This window comes from Cetorhinus maximus, chromosome 33, assembly GCF_964194155.1.
Source record: "Cetorhinus maximus chromosome 33, sCetMax3.hap1.1, whole genome shotgun sequence".
NCBI classification, from domain to species: domain Eukaryota; kingdom Metazoa; phylum Chordata; class Chondrichthyes; order Lamniformes; family Cetorhinidae; genus Cetorhinus; species Cetorhinus maximus.
This window is the reverse complement of record NC_135911.1, coordinates 8,958,613-8,984,009: the sequence shown is the minus strand read 5'-3', so window position 1 is coordinate 8,984,009 and position 25,397 is coordinate 8,958,613. Positions and strand designations below refer to the sequence as shown.

General features: G+C 51.5%; 1 protein-coding gene across 1 annotated transcript in view; it reads right to left on the bottom strand.

The window, feature by feature from the left end:
• cadm4 (cell adhesion molecule 4) overlaps positions 1-24,428 on the bottom strand; it is a 108,207-nt gene extending 83,779 nt beyond the window's left edge. Inside the window, exons 1-2 of the mRNA XM_078533533.1 lie at positions 24,265-24,428; positions 2,281-2,433 (exon numbers count right to left, since the gene is read on the bottom strand). Of these exons, the coding sequence (XP_078389659.1) occupies positions 2,281-2,433; positions 24,265-24,373 (262 nt within the window). The 5' untranslated portion in view covers positions 24,374-24,428. The remainder of the gene's footprint in view (positions 1-2,280; positions 2,434-24,264) is intronic.
• Between the last annotated feature and the right edge of the window lie 969 nt (positions 24,429-25,397).

The window sequence follows — 25,397 nt, the reverse complement described above, 5'->3', positions numbered from 1 at the left end:
TACAACCCTCCCTATCTCTGTAACCTCCTCCAGACCCTACACCCCTCCCTATCTCTGTAACCTCCTCCAGGCCCTACAACCCTCCCTATCTCTGTAACCTCCTCCAGCCCCTACAACCCTCCCTATCTCTGTAAACTCCTCCAGCCCCTACAACCCTCCCTATCTCTGTAACCTCCTCCAGCCCCTACAACCCTCCCTATCTCTGTAACCACCTTCAGCCCCTACAACCCTCCCTGTCTCTGTAACCTCCTCCAGCCCCTACAACCCTCCCTATCTCTATAACCTCCTCCAGGCCCTACAACCCTCCCTATCTCTATAACCTCCTCCAGGCCCTACAACCCTCCATATCTCTGTAGCCTCCTCCAGCCCCTACAACCCTCCCTATCTCTATAACCTCCTCCAGGCCCTACAACCCTCCATATCTCTGTAGCCTCCTCCAGCCCCTACAACCCTCCCTATCTCTGTAACCTCCTCCAGCACCTACAACTCTCCCTATCTCCGTAACCTCCTCCAGCCCCTACAACCCTCCCTATCTCTGTAACCTCCTCCAGCCCCTACAACCCTCCCTATCTCTGTAACCTCCTCCAGCCCCTACAACCCTCCCTATCTCTATAACCTCCTCCATCTCCTACAACCCTGCCTGTCTCTGTAACCTCCTCCAGTGCCTACAACTCTCCGTATCTCTGCAACTTCCTCCAGCCCCCAAAGCCCTCCCCATCTCTGTAACCTCCTCCAGCCCCTACAACCCTCCCTATCTCTGTAACCTCCTCCAGCCCCTACAACCCTCCCTATCTCTATAACCTCCTCCATCTCCTACAACCCTGCCTGTCTCTGTAACCTCCTCCAGTGCCTACAACCCTCCGTATCTCTGCAACTTCCTCCAGCCCCCAAAGCCCTCCCCATCTCTGTAACCTCCTCCAGCCCCTACAACCGCTGAAGATCCCTGCATTCCTCCAATTCTGGCCTCTTGAGAATTCCCTGATTCCCATCGTTTTACTATTAACGGCCATGTCCTCAGCTGCCTGGGGCTCTCAACTCTGAGAATCGTGGGCGGCACATGATGGAGTTTATTTTTTCATTCATTCACGGGATGTGGGCTTCGCTGGATGGGCCCAGCATTTATTGCCCATCCCTAATTGCCCTTGAGAAGGAGGTGGTGAGCTGCCTTCTTGAACCGCTGCAGTCCCTGTGGTGTAGGTACACCCACAGTGCTGTTAGGGAGGGAGTTCCAGAATTTTGACCCAGCGACAGTGAAGGAACGGCCGATATATTTCCAAGTCAGGATGGTGAGCGGCTTGGAGGGGAACTTCCAGGTGGTGGTCTTCCCATGTGTCTGCTGCCCTTGTCCTTCTAGTTGGTAGTGGTCGTGGGTTTGGAAGGTGCTGTTGATGGAGCCTTGGTGAGTCCCTGCAGTGCATCTTGTAGATGGTACACACGCTGCTGCTACTGTGTGTCGGTGGTGGAGGGAGTGAATGTTTGTGGATGGGGTGCCAATCAAGCGGGGCTGCTTTGTCCTGGATAGTGTTGAGCTTCTTGAGTGTTGTGGGAGCTGCACTCATCCAGGCAAGTGGGGAGTATTCCATCACACTCCTGACCTGCGCCTTGTAGATGGTGGACAGGCTTTGGGGAGTCAAGAGGTGGGTTACTCGCCACAGGATTCCCAGCCCTTGAGAGTGAGAGGGTACTTGTGACAACATTTGAAACTGAAAAACTACTATGGCCTCAAGGTATTCAAATTACTTTGTCTGACCACATTCAAACACACACAGACACACACACACCCACCCACAATGTCTTTAAGTGGTTGAAATAAACACTAATACTCCCTGTTCTCCTGTATGTAGGTTTGCAACGATTGTATATTTTACATCTTGGATCTATGCAGAGATGACACCAGTTTCTACGTGTGTCACAGGTTTTGTTTACAGCATTTTAAAATGTCTGATCCATGTTACAGCTCTGGCCTCCAGCTCTTTCTCCAGCTTTGTCACTTTCCCCTGAGTCCACACCCAGGCTTAACTAATCGAGCACAGTGAGCACCAAAAGTAAACAGACTCGTAATCAAACACAGGACAACTGAGCGCTACAATAACCATCGTTGATCCTTTTCTTCCTGGTCCTCTCTATGAATTGTTAAGAAAAGCTGAAAATCTTTCCAGTCACGCACACTGCCTGAGATGTGTAACATGCTGAAGGGGGCTGAATGGGCCTCCTCCTGTCCTTGTGTATACCTGACTCGGGTATCTCGCGCGCTGCGGTCTCTGACGGCCACTTACTTACCCAGTACTGTCACCACGGCAACCTGGTGATGGGTGTCCTCAGAATACAGCTGACAGTAATAGCCTCCTTCATCCTCCACACGGATATCCGACAGGGCAATGCGTAGCTGCTTGTGAGTAAACGAGACGAGCTGGAAGCGTTCGTCCTTGAGAGCTGAGGGGTAGGAGATAGAGAGACAGGTTAACGGTTGTGTCCAATCGGAAGGCAGCACTGTCGTACCGTGCGGTGCTGCCCCCCTCTGTTGCAGAGGTGTAAATACAGTTCGTCCATTCATGGCTGCCTCCAGTTGAGCTTTCCCCAGACGCAAAGACTTTGAAAATGGAAGAAAGGGCTGTTTGGCTTTGTGTTCGAGGGTCGCCAACTGTGATTAAGTGTATTCCTGGAGGTTTTATCACATGACTTGCACCACCCCACCCCCCTCCCCCCCGCCACCCAAGCTCCAGTCATTAATCGGCCAGCACATCCATCCTTGTTGACACGCTGTCTTCCTACGCCAACTGGGTTATGAGCCTTTCTGCTTTCCAATTAGTGTAGGAAGACAGTGCGGCGCTGTCTCCTCTTGTGGGGGGGTCACTGTTCAAAAATAAGGGGTCGCCCAATTAAAACAGAGATGAGGAGAAATTTTCTCTCTCTGACGGTCGTGGGTCTTTGGAACTCTCTTCCTGAAAAGGCGGTGGAAGCAGAGACTATGAATATCTTTAAGGCAGAGGTGGGGAGATTCTTGGTAAGCGAAGGGGGGTGATAGGTTATCGGGGGGGGGGGGGTAGGCGGGATGCAGATTTGACGTTGCTAGCAGATCAGCCATGATCTTATTAAATGGCGGAGGAGGCTCGAGAGGGGCCGAGTGGCCCACTCCTGCTCCTTGTTCGTGTGTCACAAAGATGGAGGTGTTGGCTGACTCGTGGTTGGTTGGCGGGTGGGCGGGGGAGGGGGGGGGTGGAAGGGGGCAGGTCATGTGATGGAACCTCCAGGAAAACGTTTAACCACAGTTGGCACGCCTTGAACACCAAAGGCGGCGACGAGGATGTGGTGGAATCCTTTTCCTACATTTCGTTTGAGAACTTAGGGCGGGGGGGTTCCCAAACGGGGGGTCGTGACCCCCCCACAGTGGGGGGGGGGTCACAGGGCAAGCGGTGGGGGGGTCGCGAGCTCCAAGACAGCAATGGCGGCTGTGGAGCGGAGACTGAGGTTTCACTGGGATTCTGGGATTCACTGCAAGATCCCCTTTTAAGCGCTCGCGATTTTTGGGGGTTTTTTTTCCAGCGGACTTGGTCATAATGATAGAAACTCTGAAGATGGGTCACTGTTGCCAACAGAGACTGCAAAATGGCGGGTGTGTTAGGTTACTTTAGGGTATAAAAATAGGGAAGTGTTGTTGCAACTGTACGAGGCATTGGTGAGAGTGCACCTGGAGTACTGACCATAAGACCATAAGACATAGGAGCAGAAATTAGGCCATTCAGCCCATCGAGTCTGCTCCGCCATTCAATCATGGCTGATAAGTTTCTCAACCCCATTCTCCCGCCTTCTCCCCATAACCTTTGATCCCCTTACCAATCAAGAACCTATCTATCTCGGTCTTAAATACATTCAATGACCTGGCCTCCACAGCCTTCTGTGGCAATGAATTCCATAGATCCACCACTCTCTGGCTAAAGAAGTTTCTCCTCATCTCTGTTCTAAAAGGTCTTCCCTTTACTCTGAGGCTGTGCCCTCGGGTTTGGTCCCCTTACTTGAGGAAGGATGTAGTTGCACTGGAGGTGGTTCAGAGGAGGTTCGCTAGATTGATTCCAGAGATGTGGGGCTTGTCTTATGAGGAGAGATTGAGCAGTTTAGGCCTATACTCACTAGAGTTTAGAAGGATGAGAGGAGATCTAATTGAGGTATATAAGATGCTAAAGGGGATCGACAAAGTAGACGTGGAGCGGATGTTTCCCCTTGTGGGGCATTCTAGAACGAGAGGCCATAGTTTTAGGCTAAGGGGTGGTAGATTTAAATCAGAGATGAGGAGGAATTACTTTTCTCAAAGGGTCGTGAACCTGTGGAATTCACTACCTCAGAGCGCAGTGGATGCCGGGACCCTGAATAAATTTAAGGGGGAGATAGACAGATTTTTAATTAGTAACGGGGTTGAAAGGTTATGGGGAGAGGGCGGGAAATTGGAGTTGAGGCCGAAATGAGATCAGCCATGATCGTATTGAATGGCGGGGCAGACTCGAGGGGCTGAATTGCCTACTCCTGCTCCTAGTTCTTATGTGCGTATACCCCTGCCATTTGAACTCTTCCCCCAACCGCACAGCATCTTTCCCATCCCCCCACCCACCACCACCACCGCCACCCCCCCCATCCCCTCCACCGCCCACTCCGTTCAACAACTCTACCCCACCCCGACCCCCAATTTTCACTCTGGTGTCGGGTCACATCAAGTGCGAAGCATTGAAATGGGGGTCACGGGGGGAAAATGTTCGTGAAACGTGGAGTTAGGGACCAACGAGCGGTGTGACACACTTTCTGGAGCTTCTAAAGTCGATTCTGAGGAAATCTGAATGATTTGAAAGCTCACTCTGTGTGCACATCATGTTCAGGAACACAGTGAGCCAGCATGGCGAGCAATTGGATAAAAAGGGCGCTGAAAGGTGCGTTTGGGGAAAATGGGGGGAGTTCAGCCCTAACAAAGAGGACTGGGGCTATCACACAAAAGGGTTGCACGTTTGTCTGAAAGCGAATAAAATAAGAGATGAGCAGAATGTAAAGGTTTTCCTCACAATGACGGGGCCAAATGCTTTTGAGGCTGAGTCTAGCCAATGTTGCCAGTGGGACTCCAGCGGTAGGGGCTATTCTGCAATTAATGAGTGAGACTCTGGGCTCAAATTGTGGCACAGCTATTGAGCTGGGGGTTGCGTTCTGTCAAAGGGTGCAGTCGCCAAGTGAGACGGTTGCAGATTACATTCTCGACTTAAAGAAACTCGCCCGTCACCGTGGATTTGGCGCAAACTTAAGAGATTTTTTTTTTGGGAGGCCCAAAGAGCAATAAAACCCAGGCCAAGGTTTAGAGGAAAGGCAATAAGCTGACGTGGAGGGGGGCCTATGATGAAGCCACAGCCACGGGAAAGAGAGGAAGAAAGAGATGCAAATTGCGAGAGAGTTCTTTTCCTGAACCAACAGGGGAATCCACTGGATTTCAGTAGGATCCAGGCCACGACAGCCATGTTCACAGTCTCAAGGGTCAGAAATTTAGAGGCTACTGTTGCCATGGTAGCCACCAATCTTCTAAATGCCCCATTTCCAGGTAGAGTGCCATGCCTGTGGTGAGGAAATGCATTGATCTGTGAGTCCCCGTAGAGATTGTAACATTTTAAGGTGCAGCGTGTTCCAATGGCTCCTACCTAGTAACAAGGGTGGGAGCCTATGGGTGTGTGTTGATAGGTTACTAGATCAGTTCAAGGGTTGGTGAGGAGCAGTTCAAGGGTCAGCCAACTTTAGTCAGCTTTGAGGGAGCCAGCCAAGAAGTGTCACAGGCAAGACAGGCAGAGGTCCCAGTCAGGTTAAATTAAAGAGAGAGCTGCCTTTAACAGATTGTCCTCATACTGTGGGGCCACTGGGGCAAAGGAAGGTACCCCTTTGGGAGCGGTCGTGACTTTTGGAGAGAATTCCAAGACAGGACCTTCAAAGGTGGAGACTGGAAACCCCCGGGAGAAAGACAAAGTTTCAGCGAGATTGGTTGACGAACATCTGGGTTGGTTCTCGAGAAATCAAAGGACTCTGTCTTGGATGCATCTGTCATTTACTCTGTAGAGCACAGAGTGTGCGTCGGACCACAGTTTGCCTGTTACTTCAATATGCACCTGATGTTAAGCCTGAATGCTAGAGTATAAGGTTTACCTGTACTGGAGGTTGTTTTGCTTTTCTAACGTTGTACAGTAAAGGTGTCTTTCGTCTCAACCTTTAACGGCTTTGAACAAAACGTTACCGGTCCCTAACCGGAGCTCTCCCCACACCCCGGGGGTCAGGCCAAGGATCACAACATAAACTGGGAGAGGGGCACATCCAGGACTGTCACACTGTGGGGAAAGTCCAGGCAACCGTAAGGGGAGACGGTAATGCTTCAGGTCGGGTTGAAACTCCATGCACAGCCGTGGCACTGGGTGTGGGAAGGCTAATTCAGGAGTCCGGAAATCCTCAAATGATAGATGTTGGAACAGGGGGCTTATATTATTGAGCACGGTGGGGGTGTGGTGGGGGTCAAAGGGTTGTGCTCAGTTGGAGAGCAAGAAAGGACAACACAGAGAAGCTGACAATAACAGGACCGAGGGTTCAATTCCAACGCCCACGGTGGAACTCAATGTCAAGGAGGTTCACATATTACTTTCGTTATTGATGGAGCCGCACCAGTTATCTCGGAGGGAGAGCAGAAGGGGTTTGATCAGTTACAGTCCCTCACACGGAATACAGACCCATTCCTCCAATAACACTCTTCCAGTGCAGGGTGGTCACGTTAGGGCTGAATCAGGGTGATATACCCTATACAAAAACAGAATTACCTGGAAAAACTCAGCAGATCTGGCAGATTCAGCGGAGAAGAAAAGAGTCGACGTTTCGAGTCCACACAACCCTTCAACAGAACTGAGTGTAGTTAGGAGAGGGGTGAAATATAAGCTGGTTTAAGGTGGGGGGGCGGGGGGAGAGAGAAGTTGAGGGTGGGGGGGTGGTTGTAGGGACAAGCAAGCAGTGATAGGAGCAGAGAATCAAAAGATGTCACAGACAAAAGGATCAAATATACCCTATGGCTCGCCACTGACAGCAGTGGGAACTCTCCTGGATGGGGAGGAGGGGGTTTTTTTTTTGATTCAGATGATATGGTTAAGGAGTTATTTACAGTAAAGATCGGTCTGTCACCAAGGGGGTGCTCAAAGAGGTGCCCTGAGTGATCCTGGAGGAAGGATCGCAACACGGTAAGTGTTGCCATCAAGTAGGATATTAAAGGCTGTAAATCAGCAGGTCGTGTCGATCCGGACCACTCTTTCCGAATTCTCCCCGAAGGCTGACTTGCTTCCGGCCACCGAACTCCCTGGGAATCACACAACACGAGGGACACGCCAGAGAGATTACTGAAGGATCTCTTACAGGTTCAAGGGGGAGGGAGCAAGGGTGCGAAGATGGGAAACTGCACCAGTGTTTCACAGGCAGAGCTGAACTGGGAGTAGATAAAGGCCACCTCCCCTGGGCATTAAAAGAGACATCATTTGGCCCAGGTTGAGAGAGAGAGAGAGAGATTGATGGAGGAGCTGCCTCACAGGGAGATGTCAGCGCGAAAGCAGCAGCAGCAGCAGCAAGAAGCTATTTTCGGTGTCCAGGGATAGATAGAGACATTGAAGAGGCAGTGGGCGGGGGAGAGAGCGTGTCCCAGAATGAGAAATGATCCCGTCAACGTCCCTGTCACTCCACCGTTAAAACAGGAGAAAATCATGGGGGAATCGGGACAGGTCCATTTCTTTGAGGTGGGGAAATGCTGGGGAAAAAAACTCAGCCTGTGTGGAGGGAGGGAACAGGGTTAGCTTTTCCAGCCCCCCCCCTCCCCGCCGTGTGTGACTCTTCTTCAGACGCGGACTCTCACTCGGTTTCTCCCTCCACTGGCGCTGAGTTTTTCCAGCATTTTCCGGTTTTTTTTTGTTGTTGTTGCAAGAATGGGGTCAAACACACTCTGAGACCACCATGTCACCCAGCATAAAACAGTGCTACAAAGGAAGTGTGCAGATTGTGAGAGAGGACCCTCAAGACGTACTTGCCAAGTGACCAGTGAGGCAGTAACTTCCACGTTTCTCCTTGGTACAGGCTGGGGAACCTTCTCCTCCCTTGCGGAATAACTCCGCGTCTACAACAGGTTGCTCACCTTTTAGAGGTGTCAGCTGTGGCTCAGTTCATAGCACCCTCGCCTTTGAATCAGAAGGTTGTGGGTTCGTGTCCCACTCCCGGAAACCAAGAACTGTGAATGTACTCGAAAGAGTTACAATCTGTGACTGTTGATAACTCGAAAGAGCTACCAGTCGGGTGTTTAAACAGGCTCCTGGGACAAGGTTTAGCTTGCTTAAGCCTGATGTCAATACTAAAGTAAGAGAGAAGCAAAGCAAGGTGGATATGAGTCATGATACGCGAGGTATGAAACTTGGAAGAGAGCTCAGTGCTGGTCAGAAGATCGTGGTGAGAAACCCACCCAGACGATGAGGAGAAGAATGTGATTGGAGTTGTCCTAGTGAGACCAGGTGCATCCACACATCTGGAGGGAGACAGATCCATCAGTGCCTCGTAGATGGTTGACTTGAAAAGGGGGAACCTGACAAAGGGAGAGCATGATAAACCTCCTATAATCCAATTTCTTCTACAGTCCATAAGACCATAGGAGCAGAAATTAGGCCATTCGGCCCATTGAGTCTGCTCCGCCATCCAATCATGGCTGATAAGTTTCTCAACCCCATTCTCCCGCCTTCTCCCGTAACCTTTGATCCCCATACCAATCAAGAACCTATCTATCTCGCTCTTAAACACACTCAATGACCCGGCCTCCCACAGCCTTCTGTGGCAATGCCTTCAGTCGCAAGTGAAAGGCAGAAAGAAAGCAAAGGTCACGGAGAAAGGGAAAGGTTATCGATATCACAGGGTGCACCGGTAGGGCAATTGTTGCACCATCGTCGTTTGGATGAGAAATTAAAACCGAGGCCCTGTCTTGCGCTCTTGGGTGGGTATAAAGATCCCCACAGCCGCTATTTGGAAGAGGAGCAAGTGAGGCGGTGGGGGGGGTTTTCTCTTCGATGTCCTGGGGGGGGCAGGGGGGGGCAATATTTATCCTTCGACCGATATCGCATTGAGAAAAAGAAGTGGGTTTTCCGGCCATCACCACCCTGCTGTTTAATTTTGCGGGAGCTTGCTGTGCGCAAATTGACTGTGGCGTTTCCGACCTCACAACGGCAAAAAAAAACTTCAAAACAAAAAAAAAATAATAATAATAACTCCGTTGGCTGTGAATCACTTCGGGGATGTCCCGAGGTTGTGGTAGAAATGGAAGTCTCTCACTCAATTCAAAATTGAAGTGGAAGAGATAGATGTCAGGTTCCTATGGCAACTCGAGGGATCTGGGCCTAGCAGTGAGGCACAATCGAACGTCTCCCACACACCGACAAGCGTCATCTGAATGTACCATCTACACAGCAATGAATCACACTCATCGTCCCCAGCCTGCCATTAAATACACCGCCTTCGCTTGCAACTCGAGGCACTGTACCAAGGCTGAGGTGGGCGATAGGGTTAATCCCGTCCGCCGGGCACAAACTGCCTGGGCACTCCGACTGTTAACTGCACGGAGGCGGGTGAATGCACTAAGTGGGATATTGGAATCACGATTTATTTTTTTTATTTACTGACGGTGCGAAATGGTTTGGTTCACTGGAATCGATTTTATATCTGGTGCGCCGGTCGTTTAAATAAATCATATTTAAATACCTGTGAGGGAGGAACGGAAGCTGCAAGTTCCGTCAGAGACGGGATCGGATTCAACCTTGTCGGGTGGGTGTGGGTGAGGGAGAGTGGGGGCGGGGGGGGGAGAGTTAAAAGCTGCGAGGGATAGCAGGCCAGATATTCCTGAATTCTGTACAAACACTGTCTGCGTTCCAGTGTCATTACGCTGTGACCAATGCTGGGATGAAAGGCAGAAAACTAACACAATATGGAGGGAGAGAGAGAGGGAGAGTACGGCAGGAGACAGAGAAAGCAAGCGAGAGAGAGAGAGTGAGTGTGTGGACAGGAGAGAGAGTGTGGGAAAGAAAGAGTGGGTCAGAGCACGAGAGAGAGAGACAAAGACAGAGAGAGTGGGAGCGAGGGGGAGTGAGAAAGAGAGTGGGTAAGAGCAGGGGAGAGAGACAGAGACAGAGAGAGTGGGAGTGAGGGGGAGTGAGAAAGAGAGTGGGTAAGAGCAGGGGAGAGAGAAAGCAAGTGAGGGAGCGAGAAAGAGAGAGTGTGTGGACAGGAGAGAGAGTGAGAAAGAAAGAGTGGGTCAGAGCAGGAGAGAGAGAGAGAGAGAGAGAGAGAGACAGAGAGAGTAGGAGCGAGAGGGAGTGAGAAAGAGAGTGGGTAAGAGCAGGGAAGAGAGAGAGAGAGAAAGAGTGGGTCAGAGCAGGACAGAGAGAGCAAGCGAGAGAGAAAGAGAGAGTGTGGACAGGAGAGAGAGTGAGAAAGAGAGAGTGGGTCAGAGCAGGAGAGAGAGAGAGACAGAAAGTGAGAGTGACAGGGAGTGAGAAAGAGTGGGTAAGAGGAGGGGAGAGAGAGAGAGAGAGAGAGAGAGTGGGTCAGAGAAGGAGAGAGAGAGAAAAAGAGAGTGTGTGGACAAGAAAGAGAGTGAGAAAGAGAGAGTGGGTTAGAGCAAGAGAGAGAGACAGAGAGAGCAAGAAAGAGAGTGGGTCAGAGCAGGAGAGAGAGAGTGGGAGTGAGAGATAGTGAGACAGAACAGGAGAGAGACAGAGTGGACAGGAGAGAGAGAGGGAGAGAGTGTGGACAGGAGAGGGAGTGTGTGGCTTAGAGCAGGAGAGAGAGAGTGGGAAAGACAGAGTGGATCAGAGCCGGAGAGAATGAGAGAGAAAGAGAGAGTGTGGGTTACAGAAGGAGAGAGCAAGAGTGGAAGTGAGAGAGTGGGTCAGAGCAGGTGAGAGACAGAGAAAGAGATAGTGAGAGAGAGAGAGTGGGTCAGAGCAGGTGAGAGACAGAGAAAGAGATAGTGAGAGAGAGAGAGAGTGGGTCAGAGCAGGTGAGAGACAGAGAAAGAGATAGTGAGAAAGAGAGAGTGGATCAGAACAGGTGAGAGAGTCACATACATACAGTGGATAGGAGAGAGAGAGAGTGTGGCTTCGAACAAGAGAGAGTGAGTGGGAAAGAGAGGGTGGATCAGAGCAGGAGGGAGTGAGAGAGGGAGAGTGTGTGAGTTAGAGCAGGAGAGAGAGAGAGTGGAAGAGAGAGGGTGGGTCAGAGCAGGTGAGGGAGAGAAAGAGATAGTGAGAAAGAGAGAGTGGATCAGAACAGGTGAGAGAGGGAGAGTTTGGGTTAGAGCAGGAGAGAAAGAGAGAGAGAGGGATCAGGGCAGGAGAGAGAACGTGGTTCAGTACAGGAGAGAGTGAGAATGTGGGTTGCAAAAGGAGAGAGTGTGAGTGAGAGAGAGAGACAGTCAGGACGGAAGAGAGGAGCGAGGCAGAACACAAGAGAGAGAGTGAGGTCGAACAGGAGAGAGAGAGAGAGAGAGAATGTGAAGCAAAACATAGAGAGACAAAGAGTGTGTGAATCAGAACAGGCAAGAGAGAGAGAGGGAGTGAGTCAGAACGGGAGAGAGAATGTGAGGGAGATCTGGGCGAGAGAGAGAGAGAGAGGTCAATTGGAAAAGTGCAAGGCAGAAACGGAGAGAGTGTGTGAGGCAGGAGGGGAGATGGAGAGATAATGGAAGAGGAGAGGGAGGAAGAGAAAGTGAGACAGAGATGGAGAGTGAGAATGAGATCACAGGATATAATGTTCCGTATGCGGTGATATAAATATCTGAAACAGCAGGACTGACATAAGTAATTGAAATTGAAAATTCCAATGTTACATTTTCCAAATTCCCAAAACACATAAATATTCAAAGATCATTGCTTACAGCCAGAGGGAGGCTAAGTCACTAGTGAGCCGCATCATTCAGACAGATGCTTGAATATAAACACCGCAATTGACCGTGACAACAACGCTCCCGGATATTTAATGTAAAAATTTCGACATCTCTGGAATGAGAAATGCAGTCAGATTATTGTCAGTGTTCTGCCTATTTGCCCCCATCCCCCGAGGAGCTGATAAGTGGCAGGTTCCTCCCGCCTCCCTCTGTTCGCACGTCAGCCGGCTGCGTATCTTAAGGCTGTTTGCCTGCATGGGGCATCACCTGTACCCCCACTGCTGCCCCATGGGCACGCAGAGGTCGGCAGAGGTGACTGAGGGGGGTGGTGGGGTTGGTCGGGAGAAGGAACCTCAGAGTTCCTAGCCCACGGACAACTGCAATACCCCACCGAGCACAAAGCCACGTCTCTCTCCCTTACTCTCCTGGCCTGTCCTCTCTCTGCTGCCCACTCCTTCTCCAGTGGGTCAACCACACAGCGCAAATGCTAAAGGATCCCAAAACCTGGGTCTCCGGAACACACGAAGGATACCAAGGCTCCGGGGAGAGGCAAAAACGGTTTGCAAGGATGGTTTAAAACTGAAGAAATAGGAGCAGGGGGAGGCCATTCAGCCCCTTGAACCTGCTCCTCCCATTCAATAAGGTCATGGCTAATCCTCTACCCTAACTCCACTTTCCTGCCCTGTCCCTTAGTGCGCAAAAATCTCGCGATCTCCACGTCTTGAATATACTCACTGGTGGCAGTTCAGAGAAGGTTCACTGGGCTGATTCCTGGGGTGAAGGGGGTTTGTCTTATGAGGAAAGGTTGGACAGGTTGGGCCTGTACCCATTGGAGTTTAGAAGAATGAGAGGGGATCTTATTGAAACAGATAAGATTCTGAGGGGGGGCTTGACAGGGTAAATGCTGAGAGGATGTTTCCCCTGAGGGGAATCCAGAACTAGGGGGCACAGTTTCAGGATAAGGGGGTCTCCCATTGACGACGGAGATGAGGAGGAATTTCTTCTCTCAGAGGGTGGTTAGTCTGTGGAATCCTCTTCCCCAGGGAGCAGTGGGGGCCGGGGTCATTGACTATACTCAAGGCTGAGTGAGGCAGGTTTTTTTGATTGATGTGGGGGTCGAGGGTTATGGGGGGGGAGCAGGCGGGAAAGTGGGGTTAAGGGCACAGTCAGATCAGCCATGATCTTATTGAATGGCGGAGCAGGCTAGAGGGGCCGAATGGCCTACTCCTGCTCCTGTATCTCATGCTCTGCGCATCCGAGGATCCTCAAATCTCTGGGATAGAGAATCCCAAAGATTCACGGCCCTCTGAGTAAAGACATTTCCCCTCAACCCACTCCAAAACGGCCGACCCCTTATCTTGAGGCTGTGACTCCACCATCCCTCCTCCCACAACCCCACCAATTCTGGACTCTCTGGAAGTGGTTGGGGGGTGGGGAACAGCCTCTCAGCATCGACCCTGTCAAACCACCACCCCCCCCACCCCCGAAGAATACTGTACGTTTCAACGAGATCACCTCTCATTTTGCCAAACTCCACCGAGGCCCACTCTCCTCCATCTCTCCTCCCACAACAATCCCTCCATCCCAGGGGTCAGCCTGGTGAACCTTCGCTGCGCTCCCTCTCTGGCAAGTCAATCTTTCCTTAGGTAAGGAGACCAAAACCGTACAACCTTGGTGGGGGTGGGGGGTGGGGGAGGCCATGGCACTGTCACTGGGCTAGTAACCCAGAGGCCCAGGGTAACGCTGAGGGGACCTGGGTTCGAATCCTGTCACGGCAGATAGCGGGATGTGAATCCAATAAAAATCTGGAGTTAAAAGTCTAACGGTGACCATGATGTTCCCAACTACATCTCTGAAGCAGAGTCGCACCGACTCGAAACGTTAACTCTGTTTTTTTTTTCCCAACTCTCCACAGATGCTGAGTTTTCCCGGCATTTTCTGTTTTTGTTTCATGAAACTATCGTCGATTGTTGTTAAAAACCCATCTGGTTCCCTTCAGGGAGGGAAATCTGCCCTCCTTACCCTGGTCTGGCCCTACACATGACTCCAGGCTCCACAGCGATGTGGTTGACTCTTAAAAATGCCCTCTGAACGAGGGCAGCTAGGGATGAGCAATAAACACGGGCGAGGCCCACGTCCTGTGGATGAATAAAGAGAAAAGCACAATCCTCCAGGTCGGGGTCTCACCAAAAGCCCTGGATAACTGTAGCATTTCTTGCTCACCCACAGGGCAAACCCTTTGCAACAGAGGCCAACGTGCCATTTGCCTTCCTAACACCGTGCCTGCAGTGTGATCCCAATACCAGAACCACCGCCCCCCACCCAAAACCTCCCCCAAATCCCTTCGCAGCCTCTCGGTGGTCTCCTCACGTCTCAGTGTCCCACCTAACTATGAGCAGCAAACTTGGGTACATTACAACTTGGTCCCTCTTCACCTAAGTCCCAGATACTGACTAGCTGAGGCCCAAGTGCAGACCTCTGTGGTGCTCCCTGAAAAGGATACGCTTATTCCTCTGCTCTGTGTTCTGCCCGTCAGCCAATGATACCAGAGCTGGGAGGTTTACAACTAACTGGATGCGCTTGGAACTAGGAAAGAGAAGGTTGGGAGGAGGGCCGGAAAGATGCATTCAAAATCGATGAAAGGGGTCTCGATAGGGTAGACGTAGAGGTGTTTCTACTTGTGGTGGGTGGGAGACCAGAACTAGGGGCCATCGATGTAAGATCGTCACGAATAAATCCAATGGGGAATTCGGGAGAAACTTCTTTACCCAGAGAGTGGGGAGAATGTGGAACTCGCTCCCACAGGGAGTTGAGGTAAACGATGTCAATAGTTGGGAAAGCAGTGACATAGCGGCAACGTCCCTGGGCTAGTAATCCAGAGGCCCAGGCTAATGACCTGGGGGGGATACGGGATCAAATCCCACCCTGGCAGCTGGTGGAATTTGAATTCAACCAATCAAAAAAAAAAGAAAAACATCTGGAATTAACATGGCGGCCATGAAACTACCATCGATTGTCATAAAAACCCATCTGGTTCACTAATGTCCCTTTAGGGAGGGAAATCTGCCTTCCTTACCCGGTCTGGCCTACATGTGACACCAGACCCCCACATAGCCATGTGGTTGACTCTTAACTGCCCTTCCGAAATGGCCGAGCAAGCCACCCAGTTCAAGGGCAATTAGGGACGGGCAACAAATGCTGGCCCTTGCCGGCGATACCCCACACCCCACGAAACAAAAATAAAGGGGGGGAAAAGAAATGCCTTGAAGGGGGAAGCTGGAAAAACACAGGAGGGGGGGAATTTGGATGTTATGTTGAAGGGGGGGGGGCGAGATGAAGTGGGGGTGGGAGGAGGCTCGTGTGGGGCACAAACACCGGCACAGAGCAGATGGGCCGAATGGTGCTGTAAATCTTAATTGTAATGCGGTTAACGTGAACCACTGATATTCAAATCGCTTCCAAAGACAAGCGATGCCAATAAAAGTGAACAATGAACCTAAGAACGATGTTAATATTAATCAGTATAGTTCGCCAAACATCTGGACCAAGAGGCGGGTTTTAAGAAGGGTGTGAAACGGGGAGGGGAGGCAGCTTGAAGAAAAGCGACTGACACTGATGCAGGCCTCAAAAATATAACCTCAGGGAAGATTCCATCTCCCGTTTCCCCTCCGGGCCAGATGGGAAAAGCAAATGGCCTTCTTCGTTCCCTCCGGAGTGAGGGGTCGCGGCCTCTCACCTTTCAACTTTCCCCCCCACCCCCCGCAGGTTGCATGCTGGGAAATTTGCGGGAGCCGCACACGCTCCGACCCGTTCCCAAAATCCGCCGTGAGAAATAAAATGGCGGCCGGGGCGCACTCCATGGGGAAAGCTGAAGGGCGAGAAGCTTAGCATAAGGGCGCGAAAAAAATAAAAATCGACGAACTCGGGCCTTGCCATCATGAAACATCCGCTCCGACCCTTGTTTAAAAAATTTCGTTTAACGTCGGGAATTTTAGTCCTTCAAATGAACGCTTTTGATGGGATGTGGGCGTCGCTGGCAAGGCCAGAGGTCATTGCCCATCCCTAATTGCCCTTGAACTGGGTGTCTTGCTCGGCCATTTCAGGGGGGGCAGTTAAGAGTCAACCACATCGCTGTGGGGTCTGGGGTCACATGTAGGCCAGACCAGGGTAAGGAGGGCAGATTTCCCTCCCTAAAGGGGACATTAGTGAACCAGATGGGTTTTTACGACAATGAACAATGATTTCATGGTCATCATTAGACTTATAATTCCAGATTTTTTTTAGTTATTATTGAGTTCAAATTCCACAACCTGCAGTGGGAGGGGGGGATTGGAGCACGGGCCCCCGGAGTAATCTCTGGGTTACCGGTCCAGCGGCGTTACCGCTGTGGCATCACCTCTCCGGTTAGTCAGAAAGAAATGGTGGACCGAGGCCTTCCCAAAAAAAAACATTCACCTGGTTTTGTGAGGGGAAAATAACATGGGCCCACCTCCCCCACCCCCTCCCCAGGAGGACTGAGAAGGGGCAGCCGTGAGGTTTGTGGTGACATTCGACGTGGGGAGTGACGGCAGAGTGCACTGCCCCGGGGTGACAGGTGAGAGTTACAGGGAAGGACGAACATTTCAATGTTTCCGGAGCTTGCCCTGGGAACCTGTTCAAGACCCACATCTGACGACGCCCTAAGAGATAAGCGGGGGCGGGGGGCACTCAAGTGATGGGGCAACAATGCTGTAGAGTATATTTAAAAATTCATACATGGGATGTGGGCTTCACTGGCTGGGCCCAGCATTTATTGCCCATCCCTAGTTGCCCCTTGAGAAGGTGGTGGTGAGCTGCCTTCTTGAACCGCTGCAGTCCATGTGGTGTAGGTACACCCACAGTGCTGTCAGGGAAGGAGTTCCAGGATTTTGACCCAGCGACAGTGAAGGAACGGCCGATATATTTCCAAGTCGGGATGGTGAGTGACTTGGAGGGGAACTTCCAGGCGGTGGTGTTCCCCATGTGTCTGCTGCCCTTGTCCTTTTAGATGGTAGTGACCGTGGGTTTGGAAGGTGCTGTTGAAGGAGCCTTGGTGAGTTGCTGCAGTGCATCTTGTAGATGGTACACGCTGCTGCTACTGTGCGTCGGTGGTGGAGGGAGTGAATGTTTGTGGATGGGGTGCCAATCAAGCGGGGCTGCTTTGTCCTGGATGGTATCAAGCTTCTTGAGTGTTGTGGGAGCTGCACTCATCCAGGGCAAGTGGGGAGTATTCCATCACACTCCTGACTTGTGCCTTGTCGATGGTGGACAGGCTTTGGGGGAGTCAGGAGGTGAGTTGCTCACCGCAGGATTCCCAGCCTCTGACCTGCTCTTGTAGCCACAGTGTTTATGCAGGTATCGAAATTACTTCATCTTAAAAGGGAAGCGAAGCCCAGTCAATATTGATAATTATACCTCAGCAAAAACAAGCGCCCACTCCAAGTCTCCTTATAAGTCAAACAAATACTCAGGCCGGGGTGTTCCTGCCGCACCCACAGTCTGGATTTTTCTGAAAGTCAATGGGCTTTTGGTCGTCTCTCTCAATTATCCATTCCTGCCGTAAAATCCCAGCCTCAGTCTTTGTTGGAACACACTGCTTTTCACAGACTTAAAGCAATTGCCTGTTAATTGTTTGTCTTACTTAAATTCAGGATTGATGCATATTTGCTTCACTGCACCACACAATTAAAACTGAACAAGGGGATTCAGCGTCCAACCAGAGTCTCCAATCGATTGCCAACTCGCAGTTTTTCAAGGCAGTTATGTAATCGCCCTTTCAGTGCCAATCTGTCCCTCAGGATGCCAGCATAGCTCACTGGGTAACACTCCCATCCCTCTCTCCTCGGAGTCAGAAGGTCAAGGGTTGCATGCCCCAGTCCAGTGAATCAGTCAAACACTCCCACTGCCTGTGCCGAGGGAGTGCTGCACTGTCGGAGGGTCAGTACTGAGGGAGTGCTGCACTGTCGGGAGGGTCAGTACTGAGGGAGTGCTGCACTGTCGGAGGGTCAGTACTGAGGGCGTGCTGCACTGTCGTAGGGTCAATACTGAGGGAGCGCTGCACTGTCGGAGGGTCAGTACTGAGGGGGCGCTGCACTGTCAGAGGGTCAGTGCTGAGGGAGTGCTGCACTGTCGGAGGGTCAGTGCTGAGGGAGCGCTGCACTGTGGGAGGGTGAGTACTGAGGGAGGGCTGCACTGTCGGAGGGTCAATACTGAGGGAGTGCTGCACTGTCAGAGGGTCAGTACTGAGGGGGTGCTGCACTGTCGGAGTGTCAGTATTGAGGGAGTGCTGCACTGTCAGAGGGTGAGTACTGAGGGAGTGCTGCACTGTCGGAGGGTCAGTGCTGAGGGAGCGCTGCACTGTCAGAGGGTCAGTCCTGAGGGAGTGCTGCACTGTCAGAGGGTCAGTACTGAGGGAGTGCTGCACTGTCAGAGGGTCAGTACTGAGGGGGTGCTGCACTGTCGGAGTGTCAGTACTGAGGGAGTGCTGCACTGTCAGGGGGTCAGTATTGAGGGGGCGCTGCACTGTCGGAGGGTCAGTGCTGAGGGAGCGCTGCACTGTCGGAGGGTCAGTACTGAGGGAGTGCTGCACTGTCAGAGGGTCAGTACTGAGGGAGTGCTGCACTGTCAGAGGGTCAGTACTGAGGGAGTGCTGCACTGTCGGAGGGTCAGTACAGAGGGAGTGCTGCACTGTCGGAGGGTCAGTCCTGAGGGAGTGCTGCACTGTCGGAGGGTCAGTCCTGAGGGAGTGCTGCACTGTCGGAGGGTCAGTCCTGAGGGAGTGCTGCACTGTCGGAGAGTCAGTACTGAGCGAGTGCTGCACTGTCGGAGGGTGAGTCCTGAGGGAGTGCTGCACTGTCGGAGGGTCAGTATTGGGAGAATGCACAGTGCTTCAGCGATGGTCTATGGAGGCCAGGACTGTGCATAGTGTTCCAAGTGTGGCTTAAAGAGGGTTGTGTGCCAGTTAAATGAGGTGTTCATCATGAACAGTTGCCGTCAGAGGCAGTGGGAGAGGAGAGACGGAAGTGAGTGGGAGGATCCAATCCTTCAGTGACATTTAAAGAAAAGCCCAATTTCCAGAAGATTATTGTGTAAAAATACCATTCAAATCATTGGCATTCCATACTCTCATACAAGGAGTCCCAATAATGAGGTTGTAAAAGATGTGGTACATCTCAAAACATAAAGCAGTGAGTGATTGCACAACCCAACACTGCCTCAGCCACTGCTCTGTGCAGCCTGTAATAAATCCACCTTCTCTATGTTATCCGATGCACAGGACTTTACGATGATTATTAATGCAATAAATCGATATAACACTTGCGTTCAGTTTCTGCTGAACTCCTATGAAGCTCTAATAGCATTGAATATGGATGAGCTGTAATGTGTTATCCTGAAGTACAGTGTAGCCCATGTGTGTGTGTTTCAGTGTGTACAGCACACACTGCGATAAACAGGGATGATTCACTCTGGTCTGCTACTGTATGGGTCCTGCGACGTGTGTGTGTGTGTGTGTGTGTGTACGTGTGCATGTAACGGCCGATATAATTCCAAGTCAGGATGGTGAGTGACTTGGAGGGGAACTTCCAGCTGGTGCTGTTCCCATCTATCTGCTGCCCTTGTCCTTCTAGATGGTAGTAGTCGTGGGTTTGGAAGGTGCTGTCTAAGGAGCCTTGGTGAATTCCTGCAGCGCATCTTGTGGATGGTACACACACTGCTGCTACTGTGCGTCGGTGGTGGAGGGAGTGAATGTTTGTGGATGGGGTGCCAATCAAGCGGGGCTGCTTTGTCCTGAATGGTGTTGAGCTTCTTGAGTGTTGTGGGAGCTGCACTCATCCAGGCAAGTGGGGAGTATTCCATCACACTCCTGACTTGTGCCTTGTAGATGGTGGACAGGCTTTGGAGAGTCAGGAGGTGAGTTACTAGCCACAGGATTCCTGGCCTCTGACCTGCTCTTGTAGCCACAGTATTTATATGGCTAGTCCAGTTCAGTTTCCGGTCAATGGTAACCCCCAGGATGTTGATAGTGGGGGATTCAGTGATGGGAATGCCATTGAATGTCAAGGGGCGATGACTAGATTCTCTCTGTTGGAGATGGTCATTGCCTGACACTTGTGTGGTGTGAATGTTACTTGCGACTTGTCAGCCCAAGCCTGGATATTGTCCAGGTCTTGCTGCATTTGGACATGGGCTGCTTCAGTATCTGAGGAGTCGCGAATGGTGCTGAACATTGTGCAATCATCAACAAACATCCCCACTTCTGACATTGTGATGGAAGAAAGGTCACTGATGAAGCAGCTGAAGATGGTTGGGCCGAGGACACTACCCTGAGGAACTCCTGCAGTGATGTCCTGGAGCTGAGGTGACTGACCTCCAACAACCACAATCATTTTCTTTTGTGCTAGGTATGACTTCAACTGGTGGAGAATTTTCCCCCGATTCCAATTTTGCTAGGGCTTCTTGATGCCACACTCGGTCAAATGTGGCCTTGATGTCAAGGGCAGTCACTCTCACCTCACCTCGGGAGTTCAGCTCTTTTGTCCATGTTTGAGCCAAGGCTGTAATGAGGTCAGGAGCTGAGTGGCCCTGGCAGAACCCAAACTGAGCATCAGTGAGCAGGTTATTGCTAAGCAAGTGCCACTTGATAGCACTGTTGATGACCCCTTCCATTACTTTGATGATGGAGAGTAGACTGATGGGGCTGTAATTGGCTGAGTTGGATTTGTCCTGCTTTTTGTGTACAGGACATCCCTGGGCAATTTTCCACATAGCCTGGTAGATGCCAGTGTTGTAGCTGCACTGGAACAGCTTGGCTAGGGGCACGACAAGTTCTGGAGCACAAATCTTCAGTACTATTGCTGGAATATTGTCAGGGCCCATAGCCTTTGCAGTATCCAGTGCCTTCAGCTGTTTCTTGATATCACGTGGAGTGAATCGAATTGGCTGAAGACTGGCACCTGTGATGTTGGTTCCCTCACCACCTGCCGCAGACCCAGTCTAGCCGCTATGTCCTTTAGGACTCGGCCATCTCGGTCAGTAGTGGTGCTACCGAACCACTCTTGGTGATGGACATTGCAGTACCCCACCCAGAGTACATTCTGTGCCCTTGCCACCCTCAGTGCTTCCTCCAGGTGATGTTCAACATGGAGGAGCAGTGATTCATCAGCTGAGGGAGGGCGGTACGTGGTAATCAGCAGGAGGTTTCCTTGCCCATGTTTGACCTGATGCCATGAGATTTCATGGGGTCCAGAGTCGATGTTGAGGATTCCCAGGGAAACTCCCTCCCGACTGTTTACCACTGTGTCACCACCTCTGCTGGGTCTGTCCTGCCGGTGGGACAGGACATACCCAGGGATGGTGATGGTGGAGTCTGGGACATTATCTGTAAGGTATGATACTGTGAGGATGACTATGTCAGGCTGTTGCTTGACTAGTCTGTGAGACAGCTCTCCCAATTCCGGCACTCGCCCCCAGATGTTAGTGAGGAGGAGTTTGCAGGGTTGACAGGGCTGAGTTTGCCGTTGTCGTTTCCGGTGCCTAGGTCGATGCCGGGTGGTCCGTTCAGGCTCATTCCTTTTTTGTCGTGGTTTGATAGAACTGAGTGTCTCGCTCGGCCATTTAAGAGTCCAGCACATCGCTGTGGGTCTGGAGTCACATGTAGGCCAGACCGGGTAAGGACAGCAGATTTCCCTCCCTAAAGGGACATTAGTGAACTAGATGGGTTTTTAACAACAATCAATAATGGTCATCATCATTTTAATTCCAGATTTTTTTTTTCATTGAATTCAAATTCCACCATCTCCCATGGTGGGATTGGAACCCCAGACCCCAGAGCAGTACCCTAGGTCTCTGGTTTACTAGTCCAGTGACAATATCACTTTGCGCCATCACCTCTCCTTGGGTGTGGAGAGGGTGAGTGAGTGAGTGAGTGAGTGTGTGTGTGTATGCGCGCGTATGTGTGCCTGTTTGTGTGTATATGAGTGTGTGTGTCTGTCTGTGTGTGTCTGTCTGTGTGTGTCTGTTCATATGTGTGTCTGTTTGTGTGTGTGTACGAGTGTGTGTGGCTCTCTGTGCGTATGTGTGTCTGTTTGTGTGTGTGTGTATATGAGCGTGTGTGTCTGTCTGTGTGTGTGTGTCTGTGCATATGTGTGTCTGTTTGTGTGTGTATGAGTGTGTGTGTGTGTCTGTCTGTGCGTATGTGTATTTGTTTGTGTGTGTGTGTGTATATGAGTGTGTGTGTCTGTCTGTGTGTGTGTGTCTGTGTGTGTGTGTGTGTCTGTCTGTGCGTATGTGTATTTGTTTGTGTGTGTATATGAGTGTGTGTGTCTGTCTGTGTGTGTGTGTGTGTGTGTGTGTGTGTGTGTGTCTGTGCATATGTGTGTCTGTTTGTGTGTGTGAGTGTGTGTGTCTGTCTGTGTGTGTGTGTGTGTCTGTGCGTATGTATGTCTGTTTGTGTGTGTGTATGAGTGTGTGTGTGTATATGAGTGTGTGTGTGTGGGGGGATTAACACTGAAGTACATAGACATCAATATTGAGGTTGTGTAGATACATAGGAGTGAACACCGTGGTCCTATGAGAATGTATGGCTTAATACTGAAGTCCAATAGGTACACAGTCAGTAATAATAAGCAACTCTAGCTGTAAAAAAATTAATACTCAGGTCTTACAGATGTATTAAGAGTAAAACCTGGGTCCGACTACTTTATGAAGAGCTCCTGTAGGTCTCTCCGACGGACAAATATCTGTCTTGGAACTAGAATTGGATGTGGTGTGAAGAATCCTGGTTTCAGGTTTGGGAGAGCAGCTTCAAAGGTTTTTAATTCAATGTGCTGGCAGGATTGCTGTTATGAATCTAATGCGGTTTTGGCGAGATAGGGGGAAAACAAAACAAATCCAATCTAATTCTGGCACCAACATTGTAAATCTAATCCCTGCAATGCACAGGTATTGTGTTCATTTAGTAACAGAAGTACCACACAGCGCGGTTGGGTCCGAAATGCAGTTGGTTCGAGGAGTTTCGAAGGGGAAGACTGAAATCTTCAGCTGGTGGGCGAGTTATTGACCCTGTGCCTCAACAGCACCAACATTATCGCAGCGAGAGAGACAAGAGCCTCGGAGACAAGAAACAACTTTTCTTTTGAAGCGTGCCCGCGGCCGTAATGTAGGAAACGCAGCAGCCAATTTGCGCACAGCAAGATCCCACAAACAGCAATTTGATAATGACCCAGGTCATCTGTTTTTTTTTTCAGTGGTGTTGGTTGAGGGATAAATATTAGCCCCCACGGCACCGGGCAGAACTCCCCGCCAAGCCCCCGCCCCCAATCCCTGCTCTTCTTCCAAATAGTGGCTGTAGGATCTTTTACACCCGCCTCTGAGGGCAGACGGGGTGACAGTGTAGCATCTCAACCAAGACGGCAGGTCCAACAGTGCAACGTTATCTCAGAACTGACCCTCCGACAGCGCGGCACTCCCTCAGTACTGCAGAGCTCCCTCAATACTGACCCTCTGACCGTGCAGCGCTACCTTCGTACTGAACCCCTGACAGTGCAGCATTCCCTCAGTACTGACTGCCCGACAGTGCAGCACTCCCTCAGTACTGACCCTCTGACAGTGCAGCACTCCCTCAGTACTGACTGCCCGACAGTGCAGCACTCCCTCAGTACTGACCCTCCGACAGTGCAGCACTCCCTCAGTACTGACCCTCTGACAGTGCAGCACTCCCTCAGTACTGACCCTCCGACAGTGCAGCACTCCCACAGTACTGACCCTGTGACAGTGCAGCACTCCCTCAGTACTGACCCTCTGACAGTGCAGCACTCCCTCAGTACTGACCCTCCGACAGTGCAGCACTCCCTCAGTACTGACCCTGTGACAGTGCAGCACTCCCTCAGTACTGACCCTCCGACAGTGCAGCACTCCCTCAGTACCGACCCTCCAACAGTGCAGCACTCCCTCAGTACTGACCCTCCGACAGTGCGGCACTCCCTCAGTACTGACCCTCCAACAGTGCAGCACTCCCTCAGTAGCGACCCTCCGACAGTGCAGCACTCCCTCAGTACCGACCCTCTGACAGTGCAGCACTCCCTCAGTACCGACCCTCCGACAGTGCAGCACTCCCTCAGTACTGACCCTCTGACAGTGCAGCACTCCCTCAGTACTGACCCTCCGACAGTGCAGCACTCCCTCAGTACTGACCCTCCGACAGTGCAGCACTCCCTCAGTACTGACCATCCCAGTGTAGCTCCCTTACCCGGACCACCTTGCGAGTGTGAGGGAGGGTTGGAGCCGCTTACCTCGTGTGCCGTTAAAAAACAGGGTTTGCCGGTAGGGGTTCTGGATCACCACGATCGAACCGTCGTAGCTGTGCAACTTGCATGTGATCTCTGCTGTCTCGCCTTCCATCACTGTCACGTTCTCAGCTTGAACGACCTGAGATTGCACTGTCGGGGAAAGCACAGGGAGAAGCCTCCGTTAGACAGTAACCTGAAGCTCCTCACAGAGGAGTTAAGCCTTCTCGGAAGCAAAGAATTAAAAACAATTCGGCGGCAGCTTCACCACCTCCGATCCCAATAGCTAATGAAATTACCTCTTGAAGTCTAGACACTGTTGTAATGCAGCAGCCAACCTGCGCACAGCAAGCTCCCACAAGCAGCAATGGGATAATGATCCTGATTATCTGTTTTTGGTGATGTTGTTTGAGGGATAAATATTGACCCCAGGACACCGGGGAGAACTCCCCCCTGCTCTTCTTCCAAATAGCGGCCGTGGGATCTTTTACACCCACCCGAGAGGGCAGAGGGGGCCTCGGTTTAACGTCTCATCTGAAAGACAGTCTGACAGTGCAGCACTCCCTCAGTACTGACCCTCCGACAGTGCAGCTCTCCCTCAGCACTTACCCTCCAACAGTGCAGCACTCCCTCAGTACTGACCCTCCGACAGTGCAGCACTCCCTCAGTACTGACCCTCTGAGAGTGCAGCACTCCCTCAGCACTGACCCTCCGACAGTGCAGCACTCCCTCAGTACTGACCCTCCAACAGTGCAGCGCTCCCTCAGTACTGACCCTCTGAGAGTGCAGCACTCCCTCAGCACTGACCCTCCGACAGTGCAGCACTCCCTCAGTACTGACCCTCCAACAGTGCAGCGCTCCCTCAGTACTGACCCTCTGAGAGTGCAGCACTCCCTCAGTACTGACCCTCTGAGAGTGCAGCGCTCCCTCAGTACTGACCCTCCGACAGTGCGGCACTCCCTCAGCACTGACCCTCCAACAGTACAGCGCTCCCTCAGTACTGACCCTCCAACAGTGCAGCACTCCCTCTGTACTGTCCCTCCAACAGTGCAGCGCTCCCTCAGTACTGACCCTCCAACAGTGCAGCACTCCCTCTGTACTGACCCTTTGAGAGTGCAGCGCTCCCTCAGTACTGACCC